The 16,668-nt window shown below is 44.8% G+C and overlaps 1 protein-coding gene and 1 long non-coding RNA gene across 3 annotated transcripts in view; both read right to left on the bottom strand.

Moving 5' to 3' along the window:
- LOC134087368 (NACHT, LRR and PYD domains-containing protein 12-like) overlaps positions 1-16,668 on the bottom strand; it is a 30,436-nt gene extending 13,768 nt beyond the window's left edge. The window contains exons 1-6 of the mRNA XM_062540820.1: positions 16,577-16,668; positions 14,267-14,422; positions 13,683-13,793; positions 12,473-12,583; positions 8,743-9,269; positions 6,723-8,523 (exon numbers count right to left, since the gene is read on the bottom strand). Of these exons, the coding sequence (XP_062396804.1) occupies positions 6,723-8,523; positions 8,743-9,269; positions 12,473-12,583; positions 13,683-13,793; positions 14,267-14,421 (2,705 nt within the window). The 5' untranslated portion in view covers position 14,422; positions 16,577-16,668. The remainder of the gene's footprint in view (positions 1-6,722; positions 8,524-8,742; positions 9,270-12,472; positions 12,584-13,682; positions 13,794-14,266; positions 14,423-16,576) is intronic.
- On the bottom strand, positions 118-6,343 carry LOC134087437 (uncharacterized). Of its 2 annotated transcripts, XR_009939828.1 has the most exons (4): positions 4,149-6,343; positions 3,403-3,469; positions 3,171-3,309; positions 118-3,031 (listed from the first exon to the last, which is right to left on the bottom strand). It is a non-coding gene; the product is annotated as an uncharacterized LOC134087437 (long non-coding RNA). The 2 variants fall into 2 exon arrangements; XR_009939829.1 differs by having other exon boundaries at positions 118-3,309.

A 16,668-nucleotide genomic window follows, 5' to 3' on the forward strand; every position in this document is an offset into this window, starting at 1 on the left:
AGCGTAGCGTAGTTGCGCAAGGCCCCGGTGCAAGTCTGGCGCTGGACCCCCCCCCCCCCCCCCCCCCCCCCCCCCCCCCCCCCCCCCCCCCCGCTATCTCGACCCATCCCTGTATATCTCAAGACACACACCGACCGACCACAGAGGGAAAGAACGCACGCACGGTCATTATATGGACAGCGACTATTTGCGTAACTTGCACACAGCCTACGATCAAAAACAGAATGCATACAGATTCATTCAACTGAACACACCACGTTCCCTTGCAGCACAACAATGACCTCATCAAAGAACACACTGAGGACGGCTTGACGCCGAAACGCGTTTGTTTTATAGGCATGGTGCTACAATAAAGTAGGCTATAAGATAATTAGCTAGTGAGTGCGGTTCTTTTGCACATTGGAATACGATATTTAACTCGCACCCGAAGGAGATATCTTGGAGTTTGAGCGCGCCTCTCTCTGCAAACTCATCAAAGAACAAACAGACACAAATTATGGCACAGCGGCCATTTAACTAACCTGTTCGCCGATCAGTTGCCGTATAAGCAAAAACCCTTGGACTCACCCGTCAGAAGTGTAGGTCTACTTTGCGTGTCTTTTGCTCAGCAAACTCGTTCACTATTGTGGTGAAATCCAATGTCCTCGCCCTGTCATTTTCGATGGAGAGTATGACCAATCCACTCAGTCGCTCCTGACCCATGGCACTCCTCAGATTTGTCTTTATTAATTTGCTGACTTTCCACGACTTTAGTAAGAGTAGTAGCCTATAGCCTACCTGTTTACATTTGCTAGCATGTGCAGCAGCCTATGATCAGAGATGACGTAAAAATGTTATGACTGGACAAACAGATTTCCCAGCAGGCCATGTTACAACATCTTGTAAGTTGACGATAAAATAATCATTAATGGTATTAGTTTTATTGATTAATTTTGATTCTAACATTGAAATGTCATTAGTAAAATCAAAATGATATGGAAAGTAGGAGAAAATACAAGAATTGGGGAATGGATAGGTGCCACCATGAGACCAAGTTGTAGGAGATAGTGAAGGATTTAAATAGCAATCAGTTCGCCCACCTCGCTATATAGGAAGAGATAGCGTCATTGATGACAACAGTTAACTTTATGTCGCAAAGCGAGGAGGTGCGGGGCAAATTCCGAAATGTAAAGGGCCCTGCGAAGCTCCGGGGCCCCGGTGCGTTGCACCGCCTGCACCGTCGCACCCCAGATAGCAAAATTTGCTCGGCCCACCTCTGGCCCTATACCTTGCCTCAGGGTAGTGTGGGTGTTGGCCCACTTCTGGTTTGGTCCCCGGCCCAGACATGGCCCGATCATTGGTAACCGACACTTTGAATTTGCTCTGGCCCAGGTCTGGCCCACACACTGTGAAATGAGTCTTATTGTTTGTGTTGGCCCAGGTCTGGCCCACACACTGTAAAATGACTCTTATTGTTTCTGTTGGCCCAGGTCTGGCCCACACACTGTGAAATGACTGTCATGCATTGTGTTGGCCCAGGTCTGGCTCACACACTGTAAAACGGATTTCAGTGAGTGTTGGCTGAATGTCGGCTTGGTCCCCGGCCCGATTGTGGCCCGAGCACTGTAAAACGGATTTCAGTGAGTGTTGGCTGAATGTCGGCTTGGTCCCCGGCCCTATTGTGGCCCGAGCACTGTAAAACGGATTTCATGCATTGTGTTGGCCCAGGTCTGGCTCACACACTGTAAAACGGATTTCAGTGAGTGTTGGCTGAATGTCGGCTTGGTCCCCGGCCCGATTGTGGCCCGAGCACTGTAAAACGGATTTCACTGAGTGTTGGCTGAATGTCGGCTTGGTCCCCGGCCCTATTGTGGCCCGAGCACTGTAAAACGGATTTCATGCATTGTGTTGGCCCAGGTCTGGCTCACACACTGTAAAACGGATTTCAGTGAGTGTTGGCTGAATGTCGGCTTGGTCCCCGGCCCGATTGTGGCCCGAGCACTGTAAAACGGATTTCACTGAGTGTTGGCTGAATGTCGGCTTGGTCCCCGGCCCTATTGTGGCCCGAGCACTGTAAAACGGATTTCATGCATTGTGTTGGCCCAGGTCTGGCTCACACACTGTAAAACAGATTTCAGTGAGTGTTGGCTGAATGTCGGCTTGGTCCCCGGCCCTATTGTGGCCCGAGCACTGTAAAACGGATTTCACTGAGTGTTGGCTGAATGTCGGCTTGGTCCCCGGCCCTATTGTGGCCCGAGCACTGTAAAACGGATTTCACTGAGTGTTGGCTGAATGTCGGCTTGGTCCCCGGCCCTATTGTGGCCCGAGCACTGTAAAACGGATTTCACTGAGTGTTGGCTGAATGTCGGCTAGGTACCAAAAGCACTACCAGAATAATCACAAATGCAGAACTAGTGATTCAAGCACAAGTTACTTTTATTAATAATTCTAACAAATACAACCTTTGCAAGTAAAATCTAAATTAATTCAAACATTAGAACAAAAATCCAAGCTTAAAAAGTTACTTTATTACCAATTCTACACAATTTAACAGATTAAGTAAAACAAATGAACATTCTATAAATAATGTTTTTTTTTAAATAATAAACATGGTCAAACATTTACAGAAATATTCTGTCTCTATCACTCTCTCTCTCTCTCTCTCTCTCTCTCTAAAAGAGTAATTTCAATGTCAGCGGGGTGGGCTGTGGGTTACCATGTACCATAACCTAGCCAGCTACCACACACAAACACACACACACACACACACACACACACACACACACACACACACACACACACACACACACACAAAGTGCCTTATCTTTCTGTTGCTGCTTAGTTATTGCCTACACATGTTGCATCATCACTAGCAGCTGGGGAATATCTCCAAACTGCATTTAGTTATAAAAGAATACATATTGCAAGATCATTATGAGATCTACAGCATAGTTTGTAAGATGTCATCTGTCAGAGTAAGTCTGTCCCCACAAATAGACTTACTGATAGCCACTTCGCTCAGCTCTCTCAGTTGGGGGTTGGTCAAAGAGTTCTTCCCATTCAGCCAGCCGAAATGCATGAAATTTCAAAAGAAAACAAAATTAATTTATTGTCTGACACATCCTTATACAGTTATGATGATGACTGAACACATTATATAACACACAAGGTATGTCAACACATTTACACACCTGAAGCACACATGCTTGTGGACTTCCTTCCTTCACGCATCGCATCTTCAGAACAACTTCCACGAGATGCAGTTGGCCATGTAGTCATTCCCCGATCCTGTTCTTTGCTGACGTAGTGGATGACGCAAACCCAAAGCATCTAGAAATGGAACATCAAAACAGTTCTCAATACAGATGAAAGTTGATTTCATCTTAAGTAGAACAGATTCTATTGTACAACTTCCCAACTTACATATCTCCTGTCTTCCAACGCCACCACTAAGCTTCATCCAAAGAAGCAGGTCTCTGGTCCGTGCTGCCTGGATTCAGAGGTGCACAAATAAGCCACAGTAATGAATGCATAATGTTAAAACAACAAAAAATAATTGCATCAATAACCACAGAAAAAAACAGCCCCAATTCAAAACAGACTAAGCTTAGAATTTGCATATTAAATTGATCAGATTTACACACAACCCACCCCTGGTACACTCTCTCTCTCTCTGACTGACACACACACACACACACACACACACACACACACACACACACACACACACACACACACACACACGTCTTACCTACCTGAAACAAGCTGGATCTATATGCAACGGATGCAACGAATTTACCTATCGCTAGCTCAGTTTCTTAAGCATGCTTACGTAGGTATTTCTGAAATAAGTTACGATCACAATTTACTTTGAGAAACACACAATTTTGGAAGTATCCCTAATAGCTAACTTAAAGGTATCTATAACCACCAATATTGACGTTCACATTTATTAGCCCAACTACAACGTTAGGCTAATCAAAACTGACTAACATAACGTTAACTTACCGATAGCTTTCTTGGTCAATATCAAGCCGTTTAGTTTTAAACCTATTCTTGGTAGCTTATGGTTGGTTGACAGTTAAACTGTTAGGATTATGCCTGAGATAATTTACACTCTTAATAATTTACTTTGAATAGGAGGGAAAGGTAAAAGTAATGTCACTTACCACAGACAGTGTCCAAAACGAGACAGTTTCGCGCCGTTCTGGTTTCAATCTTCAGTTAATATTTGTTCCACCGCTCTTCCACATGTAATGGGCCGACAGTCACTTTACAGAATCGGGCCATGTACGTTTAGTTTCCGTCTGCCGTTTACTATTTCAATTTTGCCGCCAACATCAATGCTACTGATCAGTGTCCGTTCTGTAAGTATCGGCCCACACGCTGTATGAGATCCGTCTGCCGAACTCCGGCAGTAGCCCATCAAACCATAATCGGGCCAAGTAAGATGCAAAGTATTCAGCCCAACTACTGCGTGTCAGTGTCGGCCCAGTCAACGGGGGTACAGTGCCTCAGCCGACTGAAACTCCACCGACAGTGGCAGCACTCAGCCAGGATCGGGCCGACAGTGTTTGTTGTTCTTCAGCCGAACTTGCTTCGAACATCGGCAGTAGCCCGTCAAACCACAATCGGGCCAAGTAAGAAACAAAGTAACCAGCCCAACTACTGCATGTCAGTGTCGGCCCATTCAACGGGGGTACAGTGCCTCAGCCGATTGAAGCTCCGCCGACAGTGGCAGCACTCAGCCAGGATCGGGCCGACTGTGTTTGCTGTGCTTCAGCCGATCCGGGCCTCGGCCGACACTGCCGGCACTCAGCCAGAATCGGGCCGACTATGCTTGCTATCTGGGACGCTACGCCCCTGCTCTCCACAGAAGACTCAGATTCAACTGGCGTAAACATGTGTATATAAACAAGGCTTTGTTTCTTTTTGTAATCACAGTGTGGACCTTTACACTTATAAAGCCCAATCGTACACCCAGTGCAAAGTACAATGCAAGGCTAGTTCTGATCTTACACCCAATAAAGTGATTCATTTTTTGCCAGTTGTACTAAACTGTCTATGAGACAACGGTGAAGTTAGTCTCATTTTGCCTACAGTATGCTAGTCACAAACAGGTTTTCGTAAAGCAAGGTTTAGTGGAAGCACTGTATTCCATACACGGTCTCATGTGCAAGCAGATTTCTTCAAATGCACTGATTGTCAAAATACTGATACGCTGTTTGCTGTTACAAGGAATGACAGATGTCATTCTCAATTGTTTAAGTACGGGATAATGGACGACACGCCGTGCGGTTATTCAAAGTTAATGCACGTTCTAGACGGTGATACGGCCCGACGCGAAGCGGAGGGACGTTCCGTCTAGAAAAGTGCATTAACTTTGAATAACCGCACGGCGTGAAGTCCATTATCCCGCTTATTCCACTGTTGCCACTGCGTTGTGTTCGTTTCCGGTGCTAATTTAAATGTTTTAATCGCTAGAACTGTTTTGTTTGTAGAACTACTTTTCCCAGACACATTTCAACTAATTTCTCAAACTGCGGTTACTAGTTCTAAATGGATGGTTGCTATGGCCAAAAGCCAGTCGTTAGTTCTAATCTCCCGTTGTCAAGCTGGCATATCCCAAGATTCTGATCAACGTTAACTTTGAAAGATTGCTATTTTTCTTAGCCTACTGCCACCTAACTAGCTAAATGACACCTCTGTCATATGCTAAACGTTACTATGATCTGAACGTCTGTATTTTACAGCTTGTATGTAACGTGACAGTGCATTTAAACTTCACAACAAGTTTGGCGAATTAATATTCAAGTGTAATACGGTCAAAAACAATGGAACTACTTCATAGCCGTGCGGTTATTCAATGCACACCCTTATAGAACGCAGAACAATGGGGAACTCAACCGAGCAGTGGAATAAAGAATGTTACGTACAAAACACACTCAAGAAATAGAAAAACAACCCTTTTGAACAATGCGCCTGGTCTTTGATCACAAAATCATGCTGTTTATTAGCGAATATAGACTGGACATTCCTTAAACTCTGGGTCTCTGAGTAGGCGTTTCTGATTGCTACAACAGAGCCCATAGTGACACTATAGTAACATCTCTTAGGCTACAGGTAACTCGGTTCTACGACAACAGAACTGAACTTCCAATAATTTAGCATCATTCGCTAATGTAGAATATAAGGGTGTTTTCACACTTGGTCCCTTTCAGCCATCTAAACGAACTCAGACCGATGACTCAGCATTTTTTGCGCATATGTGAACACTCCAACCGTACCCAGACACCTTTAAAACGAACCGAACTGAGACCACCTCGGGAGGTGGTCTCAGTACGGTTCGCTTAAAAGTCAGCGGTACAGTTCGCCTAATCCAGGCATTGTGAACAGAAAGCGCACCGGGTTCCCTTCGCCTTTTTGCACTGTGGTTTAACCTTCTCCATTTGCCGTAGCTTGGTCACGTGACAGACATTTTGCTTCAAGTGAAAATTACCCAGGATTCAGTGCAGTAGGGGTCTGAGAGCTCTAGAGGACCTGGTGTGAACAGAAAGAGGACTGAGGCCCCAACAAAGCTTAACTGGACCAGGAAGAGAACCCAGTCCTCTTTCTCATAAACTCACAGTGTGAACACAAAAATAACTGAGTTCTTTTTCTGTCGGTCCACTTTTTGGTCCACTTAAAGAGGACTGAGTTTGGTTCTTTTAAAGGGGACCAGGTGTGAAAACACCCTAACTCACAGAGCCTTTTTGCAGCATCTCACGACTGGAACCAGTCTCCTGCGACCTGCTGGAGAGGTTTTGTATTTGCTCAGGTCAAACTCATCCAGCACCTCATCAGACATCAGAAGCACATGAGCCAAAGCTGAGCAGTGAGCCAGTGTGAGCTGTTCCACGGCACCTTTCTCTGCCCTCAGGAAAGCCTGGATTTCATCATGAACAGAAGAGTCATGCATTTCCACCAGGCAGTGGAACAGATTGATGCACCTCTCGGGGGAGATATTTGGTCTCTGCATCATCTTCAGGTTCTTAATTGTTTTCTTCACACTCTCTGGGTTGCTGTGTGTGTCTGTCAGGAGACCAAGCAAAAGTCTCTGATTTGACACCAGAGAAATGCCATGAAGGAAGCGAACAAACAAATCAAGGTGTCCATTCTTGCTTTCCAAAGCTTTGATCACAGCATTCTTCAGCAGCTCATCTAGAGGCCAATCTGCCAAAGACATGGACTTTCTTTTAAGAAATGGTTTCAGGACCTCCATGTTCTTACTCAAGTAGGAGGCAAACAAATGAAGTGCAGCAAGAAACTCTTGGATGCTCAGATGGACAAAGCAGTAGACCTTCTTGTGGTGAAACACACATTCCTCCCTGAAGATCTCAGTGCACATGCCAGAGTACACTGAAGCTTCACTGGCATCAATGCCACACTCTCTCAGGTCTTCCTCATAGAACATGAGATTGCCATTTTCCAGATGCTTGAAAGCCAGCTCTGCCAATTTCAATATGACACCCTGGTGTGACTCCAGGAGCCTCTGTCTATCTGTCTCACTTTCCTCTTGATACTTCTGGTTCTTCCTGGTGGTCTGGATGAGCAGAAAGTGTATGAACATCTCAGTCAGTGTTTTGGGGGCTTCCTTTTCATCATCCTGTTCCAGTATCTGCTGAAGGACAGTGGCTGAGATCCAACAGAAGACTGGCATGTGGCACATGATGTGGAGACTCCTGGTTGTCTTAATGTGTGAAATAATTCTGTTGGCTTGATTCTGGTCACTGATCCTCTTCCTGAAGTACTCTTCCTTCTGCGGGTCATTGAACCCTCGTACTTCTGTCACCTGACTGATGCACTGAGAAGGGATCTGACTGGTTGCTGCTGGTCGGGAGGTTATCCAGATGAGAGCAGAGGGAAGCAGAGTTCCCTGAATGAGACTCGTCATCAGCACATCCACTGATGATGTTTGTGTCACGTCAGACAACTTCTGGTTCTCTTGGAATTTCAGAGGAAGTCTACTCTCATCCAGACCATCAAAGATGAACACAATGTGGCAGTCTTTGTATTCACCATTCTGTAGCTCTTTAAGCTCAGGGTGGAAGTCAAGCAGGAGCCTGTGAAGACTGTACTGATCATGTTTGACCAAATTCAGCTCACGGAACGGAAGCACAAACATGAAATCTACATCCTGGTTAGCCTTCTCCTCTGCCCTGTCAAGGATGAACTTCTGCACTGACACTGTTTTTCCAATACCAGCGATCCCCTTGGTCATGACAGTTCTGATGTGTCTCTTCTGTCCAGGTAAGGGCTTGAAGATGTCATTGCAGTTGATTGCTGTTTCCTCTGAAGTTTGTGGCCTGGATGCTGACTCTACCTGCCAAACCTCATGCTCATTATTCACCCCTTCACTCTCTCCTTCTGTGATGTAGAGCTCTGTGTAGATCTTGTTCAGGAGTGTTTGAGTCCCTGACCTTATGATGCCTTCACATATGCTCTCAAACCTCCTCTTCATGATGGCTTTATGGGTCATCAGTACTCTGGTCAGAACATGGTCATCTGTTTGGCAGTACACAAACAAACAAACCAAGAGATGACCATTATTCATAACTAATTGGTCAGTATTTCTAGAACAATTTTCTATCAAAAGTACTCGATCAGATAAAATTGTGTTATTTTAACAGTTAATAGAGTGTAAAACATTTTGATTTCTTTTAAATAAATGGTCTTTTGTCTACGCACAAGCCCTGCTCTTGGACACATATCTTCTAGACTCACCTGTTAGTTTGGCCCTTCTAACTGGAGCATGCTCAGTTTGCAGATGGGTGCTGCCTCTCATGACTGTGTGCTCATCTAAGGGAGGCTGTGGAGAGATCTGTGCCGTATGGATGTGTGGATAAAGAGGGTGCTGGATGTGTGGATGATTATGCTGCCCCATGGCTGAGTTTGAGTACTGAGGACGCTGTCCCCTGTCTGAGTGTGGGGATGGAGGAACTTGTGCCATATTTGCAGATGGGTTCAGATGAAGTGCCATTTCATTGTGTTGGTAAGATGCAGGTTGTGCCACCATGGCTGTTAGTGGGTATAGGTGAGGTTGTGCCACAGTTATGTCAGGGTTTATAACGGGTTGTGTTCTGGGTCTTTTTCTGCACTGGGGGCAGCTGTTGTCTCCTGATGCACCAGACTGGCTCCAGTAGCTGCTGATGCAGAAACTGCAGAAACTGTGTCCACAGCTGGTGGTGACTGGGTCCCTCAGTAGCTGCTCACACACTCCACACCTGGACTGATCCTGGGTCAGTATGTTCCTAAATCCACAACAGGAATCCATCATACACAGCGATTATCACTGAAGACAGCCCAATAGCTGCAGTGTCTGCACACATACTGTACAGTCTCAGGAACACATTAAAAAACACTACAGTGGAAGTGCAGATGAGTAATGGTAGAAAAATATGATCTGTGCTGTTAAGAAGTCCTTTTCATATTCAAGAAGTGCCCACACACTTGTATACTAAGGACCTTACACTGAAGAAAAGCCAATCGCAGTGTCTGCTTGGGCTGTCACTTTTTAACCGATATTCAAATTTGATATCCGAACATTTGTTTGAAGATGATGTGACAAACATCGTTCTTGTAGTATAAACAGAGACACTTATATGAGAAGGACTTTGGTATAAATAACCCATACAAATTTGAACGTGTCATCGCAGTGTGAATTAAACGTTGCCTGTCGTTGCCAGCTATTGTACACTGTGTACCTCACCATGTTTCTGACGTGTTGTCATTCAGTCAGTACAGCAGAGGCAGAGAAATACAGTTGGGAAATAATGATTGAACGGTTCTTTCAGTAAATAATATGAAAGTCCATGAATAAAATGATGAAGTGGAATGATACTATATTGCACAAATGTCAAATCATAATTGCAAGGTTTTAGAACACTTTTCTGACATCATTCAGTCAGCCCAGCAGAAGCAGGAGAGACCAAGAAATACTGTGGGGGAAAATAGGCTAACTATTTAGTATTAACTAGTCAAGATTTCTTTCAGTAGATAATGTTTCAAATTATGCTATTCTCATGAGATTTTCACCAGACTTTGGTATTCACTCAAGAAATCCACATGTAGAAAAAAATCCAAACATGAGTCCATGAATACAATTATGTGCAATATAGTGGGATGACACAGGAAAAAAGTATTGAATATGGCAATCGGGGTTCCCTCCTTAACTCAAATGTAAAATTCCATGACGTTTCCCTGACTTTCCCTGACAAAAAACTGAATGTCCATGACTTACTTTACAATATGGTACAATATTCCGACCCATGATTTCAGCTCAGCCACAAACTGTTCAAGAATCTTTCTCTCTTTTAGAGAAGGAGATGAATAAATGAGCACTGAATAAACAAAGAGCGGTGGTGTTGTAGTAATGTGCATACTGACACTATTACTGTGAATGCAAGACTTCAGCAGCATGAACAAAGGCAGGCCTTTCAGAAGTTGCAAACACTCACCGGCTCCACCCCACAAACCTGCACTTCATCAATTGATCACATCTCCTTCACCACAGATCTCTGACACCTTTTTCACACTATGAATACAAGACTTCAGCAGCATGAACACAGGAAGCCTTTCAGAAGTTGAAAACATTCACCGGCTCCACCCCAAAAACCTGGACATCACCAATAGACCTCTGAAGTTCGCCTATAAAAAAACTACCATCTTTGCCCAAATAAAGAGATTTGCTGACTTGAGATTTTTTCTATGGGAAAATAACCCCAGAGCTAATTTACAATATCTCTTGCCATAGGTAGTTAGCTTCAATTAACACCCGGATCTCCTTATATGGGCAAAGATGGCAGCTTTGGCTCCTTTTTGTAGGCGGACTTCAGAGGTCTAACTTCTTTGCCAGGTTTGACACCACCAACTTTTCTGCTGAATGTGAGAGGCAGCTCAGGGATCTACCAGCACCTGAGCAGTCACACCTGGTGGCTGTCCCAGAGACAGATGTGCACCACCAACTCATGAGTAGTAAACCTGGCAAGGTGCCCAGACCGGATGGGTTGATGGGGAGGCTGCTCAAGACCTGTGCTCTGGAACTTTCACCTGTCCTTTTCTTCCTCTACTGTCAATCATTCTTGTCAGACATCCCCAACATCTGTAATCTGGAGATCATCTGTAATCATCCCTGTTCCTGAGAGACCCCTCTGAACTCAACCACTACAGACCAGCTGCACTTATCCCCATAATTCCACAAACTGATATTGAATACCATCCTCTCAGTTATCAGTTTGTGTACAAGACCAGGAGGGGAGGAACTATGACTAGGAGGGGAACAGAGGATGCAGTGGCATGCAGAGTCATTCACACACTCCTCCAACACCTGGCCTCTCCTGGCCACTATGCTAGGGTGAACTTCACTGACTTCAGTTCAGCTTTTAACACCAACCAACGACATCTGGTTGGCAGCAAACTAAAAAATCTCATCCACTCTCATCCACTTCATACACAACTTCCTCAGTGATAGACCCCAGGCTGTCAGATCAGGGACCACCACATCCCCTTGTATCACTGTAGCTGCTGGAGCCCCGCTAGGCTGTGTTCTCAGTTCATTCACTCTACTGTACATCAATCACTGTCTCAGCCCTTCTCCCATCACAAGGGCATTTCAAATATTCTGATTGTCTGCACTTCTTACAGTGATGTGCAGACAACCACCTCCCCTAAATGCAACAAAAACAAATAACTCATATTTGACCCATGCTGCAAAACCACTCTTAAAGACCCCGTGCACATTAACAACCAACCAGTAGGGACAGCCTGCCAGAAACTGACTATGGTCCTACAGTATATGGGACTGTATTCCATCACAGGGAAAGAGGTGAATTACCTTTCTAGAAACACATCAAAGTTAGTTTTAAAGCCATGTCAATCACTATCAATCTTGGTGCTTTACAGATGCTCTTTAGAGACATAGGATGCATTACAACAACAGACTATTACCACATTAGCTAACAGATTCATGTCACCTAATTCTCAGGTAAAATAGGTTGTCTTTCTACCTGACTGGCCCTGGCTATATGATTTATTTGCAACTACATTTAGGGTCAGACCATTTTTGGCTTTTTAGCCAGCGAAAAGAGGCAGAAAATGAGTAAACGGTTGCCAGAGGAACAAGGGAACAGGAAACCAGACACTAACCGAATGAGGAGTGTCGTAAAATATAGATTCTGAAACAAAAAGGGGAGCTCGGCAGAGAATACTGCAAGCAAAAAACACCACCGACACACTCAAACTATGTTGTGTGCCTCTGAACCATATTGGTGGGTGGGTGTACCCCTCAGGGTAGTGGGTAGAGGTGGTTGCACAAGCGCCCCCATCTGGTCACATAAACATACGCTCTGCTTCACACATACACACACACACACACACACACACACACACACACACACACACACACACACACACACACACACTACTTTTGTATATGGGTAAAATGCTAAAATCTCACTTTGGATCAGACTGTGGTCCACTGCTGAGTCTGAGAGGGGTATTCATGGACCGGTCACTCTTCATGGACACACAGCTGGGCACTGGAGACACTGGTCTGTGTGTCTGTGGTCTGGATACACAAGGAGACAAAATACATAATAAACTGAGTGACACATCTTCGCAATACTAACAACAGTTAGCATGTCTAAATACTCTCTGCTTCAAACACAAACACACACACGCACGCACGCACGCACGCACGCACGCACGCACGCACGCACGCACGCACGCACGCACGCACACACACACACACACACACACACACACACACACACACACCTGTCTACTTTTGTATATGGATACAAAAGCTAAAATCTCACTTTGGATCAGATTGTGGTCCACTGCTGAGTCTGAGAGGGGTATCCATGGACCGGTCACTCTTCATGGACACACAGCTGTGTGTCTGTATGTGTGTGTGTGCACCGCGCGTATGTGTGTGTGTGTGTGTGTGTGTGTGAGTGAGTGTGTGATCTGATATTGGAGTGACAATGACGGCAGAGAACACAGTGAACATATACACATAGAGACACATAAAACACACACACAAGCAGAGACACACACACACACACACACACACACACATACACTCAAAGACAGAGAAGCACTCATACACAAAAGCAAGTGCACATGCACACACTCATTTACATACATAAAAGTTGCAATAGGGGATGGAGTAGGCGATGGAAACAGAAGCGTGATTGATGTATGCGGAGAGAATGTGCAGGACTGAGCGGCGGTCATATTGTGTATCGCTTTGCGGTACATCTAGTTTTAAGCTGTCCTAGGCTATGCTTCGTGAATTACTTTTAGTGAAAAAATTAGGAGTCCTAAAATGCTAAAGTGCTACAGCGGACTGTACTGCCACCTCGTGGCGGTAAATTGTAATACAGTTGCAATACATTTCACGCAGGGCGTGAATCACGCAAAGCGTGAGAGAAACGGCCATCACATTTCAACACCTACTGTAGTGTATGGGACTAACTGTGCGCATGCGCGGACAAACACAAGCACGCACGCACGCACTGCTTCCAACACACTCTCACTCTGCTTCCAACACACACACACGCACACACGCACACACGCACACACGCACACACACACACACACACACACACACACACACACACACACACTACTTTGGTATTTGGATACAAAAGGTGAAATCTCACTTTGGATCAGACTTTGGTCCACTGCTGAGTCTGAGAGGGGGATCCATGGACTGGTCAGTCTTCATGGACACACCGCTGGGCACTGGAGACACTGGTCTGTGTGTCTGTGGTCTGGATACACACAATTCATAATAGATTGGGTGATACATATTACAGTAACACAATAGATTAGGTGATACATATTCACACAAACTCAATGACACACACACAAACACACACACACACACACACACACACACACACACACACACACAGGTCTGTGGTCTGGATACACAAGGAGACAAAATACATCATAAACAGTGTAATACTGCATCATTCACTTGAGACCAGGTTTTTCTTGGCCATTGGTGTTCAGTGGCTTCAAAATAGAAATTTGTGATCATCCATCCTTAACACCCCCTGTGTTTCCATCAACACTCCCGTGGGTGTGCAGGGTTCCATCAGTGGACACAACTCACCTTGGATAAGACAGCACTCTTCCTGTGCTGACCCCCTGATGCCCATCGGTGGACACAACTCACCTTGGATAAGAGAGCACTCTTCCTGTGCTGACCCCCTGATGCCCATCAGTGGACACAACTCACCTTGGATAAGACAGCACTATTCCTGTGCTGACCCCCTGATGCCCATCAGTGACGGACTCCTCATTCTTCATGGACACGTGGCTGGACACAGCACATGCTGCTCTGCCTGTCTGATTTCCACCAACAGCATCCTCTCCCTCTTGAGGGACATCCATCCTAATCAATCAATCAATCAATCAATACGAAAATAAACAGAGTGAGTGTGTGTGCTGGGGCGGATTTAGCAATTTGAGGGCCCAAGGTGAACACAGCTACGGGGCCCTTCATATACATTCCTTATGCAAAAATGCAGGAAGGGCCACTTAGTGCATCTGTCAATAGCCTATACTGTCATACAATATGATATCAGTAAGTAGGCCTAGTATGACAATATGAGCAAGTGGTATAAATCAGATAATATTGTTTGAACTGCATGCCCATATAAGGCCCTACATATCATGGGAAAAAGTGCAAAACTGATGATATTAAGAATCTTGTAAACTCGAGGTTTGACCAAAATCTGAGGTGGTTCAGCAAATCTGATGGACACGAAATGACCCATAACGTACAGTGTGTGTGCGAGAGGAAAGTGTTGGAGAGGTAGAGATTATGCAGTTTGCTGTCATTCTACGAGACATCTGTGCCTGCGTCAGATGCGGCAGCAGCAGCTCTGAATGCACACCAAGTTTTGTGGAATTCCGTTTATGGGGGGCCATGCAAAAAAATAATTTATGCTACTACATACTATACTGGTCTGTAGGTGGCCGGACACAGTTTTCTGTGAATATCTGGAGAACCTACAGTAAGGGCCTTTTGTGTCATTTGATTCATGGGGGACTATTCAATAAATTAATATACGTGTACATTTAGTGACTGTTATGCACATGCATGCACAAACACATTTAAAGATACATGAACATACATGCAGGCGCATACACACACACACACACACACTCACACACACACACACTGACACACACATACACACAGATACACAGAAACACACACATACTGCACACACACACACACACACACAGACAAGTGCATACAAACACATACAGTACATACAGACATACAGGTACGCACACACTCACATTCATGCACGTATATACACACACATGCATAAACACACACACACATACAAGAGTAGACAGGCAGGCATAAGCATGCACACACGCACCTGCATGCACACACAAATAAACACGTACACACTTGCATGCACAAATACACCCACATGCATGCACACACACACACACACCCACACACAAACATGCACACCCACATAAAAACACAGACACACACACACACACGCACACACACCATAACCCCCCCCCCACACACACACACAAGTGAACATACGCACACAGACACATAGAACACACAAACGCAGGCAAGCAGACACACGCGCACACACACACACATACATACACACACACACACACATACACACACACACACACACACACACACACACACACACACACACACACACACACACATACACACACGCGCGCGCAAAAACTCACAGATGGATGGAAACAAGTTGACAAGCGTGATTCATTTTTGCGGCGAGAATGATGATCTAGTGTTGATTATTGCTGACACTTCTGCTCCTCCCTCAGGTAGTAGGCCACGCCCATTTTATCTAGTCTCAAAACACACCTGACCACATTGCATCAGTACTCGGTCATGGTAGTGCCAGGCACAACACAAACCGGTCTAATGACTGTCCTCAGAGTTTGTGGGCCAAAGGTAGACATGCCCGTATCTTACATACTGTACTGTAACACAGATGTGGCACTAAAGAGTATGATTAAAAAAAAAAGTCACTGAGCATGTTTTCTTGTTCTTTGCTAAAATAAAGCCACCGTTAAACTTTTCGATCTACTGTAACACAGAGAGATGGAGATGCAGAGAGAGAGAGAGAGAGAGAGAGAGAGAGAGAGAGAAAGAGACCGCCTAAAACAACTAACAGAGAAAAGGAGACGCATGTGCAGTAGCAGTCATGTGCACAATGTGACGCCATTTTGTCTTCTCTTTTTGTGTGACTAGTGTTCATATGTGCAATATATAACCCACGCCTACAAATGGAAATAATTCCTCCTTACGTTTACTCACATGTCAGTATTGATTTAAGTTTTACTATTGGCCTATAATGCTACAATTAGATTAGATTATGGAGGTGTGTCTTTGAGCCTATTGAAAAGCAATTTACACCCATTTTGTTCAGATGAACAAAAATCATGTCAGCCACAGCCTATGCAACTCAACCACCCAACAACATAATGTAGCCTGTCTACAAAAAGTCACATACTAGAGGAAATTACTCACAGTAGTTTTCGTAGTAGCTTTGTCTTTCCACCAGAATGGACTACATGTTCAAGTTGATATTCTGATCCTTTCGTTTTCACCTGTGCGCAGGT

The sequence above is a fragment of the Sardina pilchardus genome, chromosome 1 (assembly GCF_963854185.1).
Source record: "Sardina pilchardus chromosome 1, fSarPil1.1, whole genome shotgun sequence".
Taxonomy (NCBI): Eukaryota; Metazoa; Chordata; class Actinopteri; order Clupeiformes; family Clupeidae; genus Sardina; species Sardina pilchardus.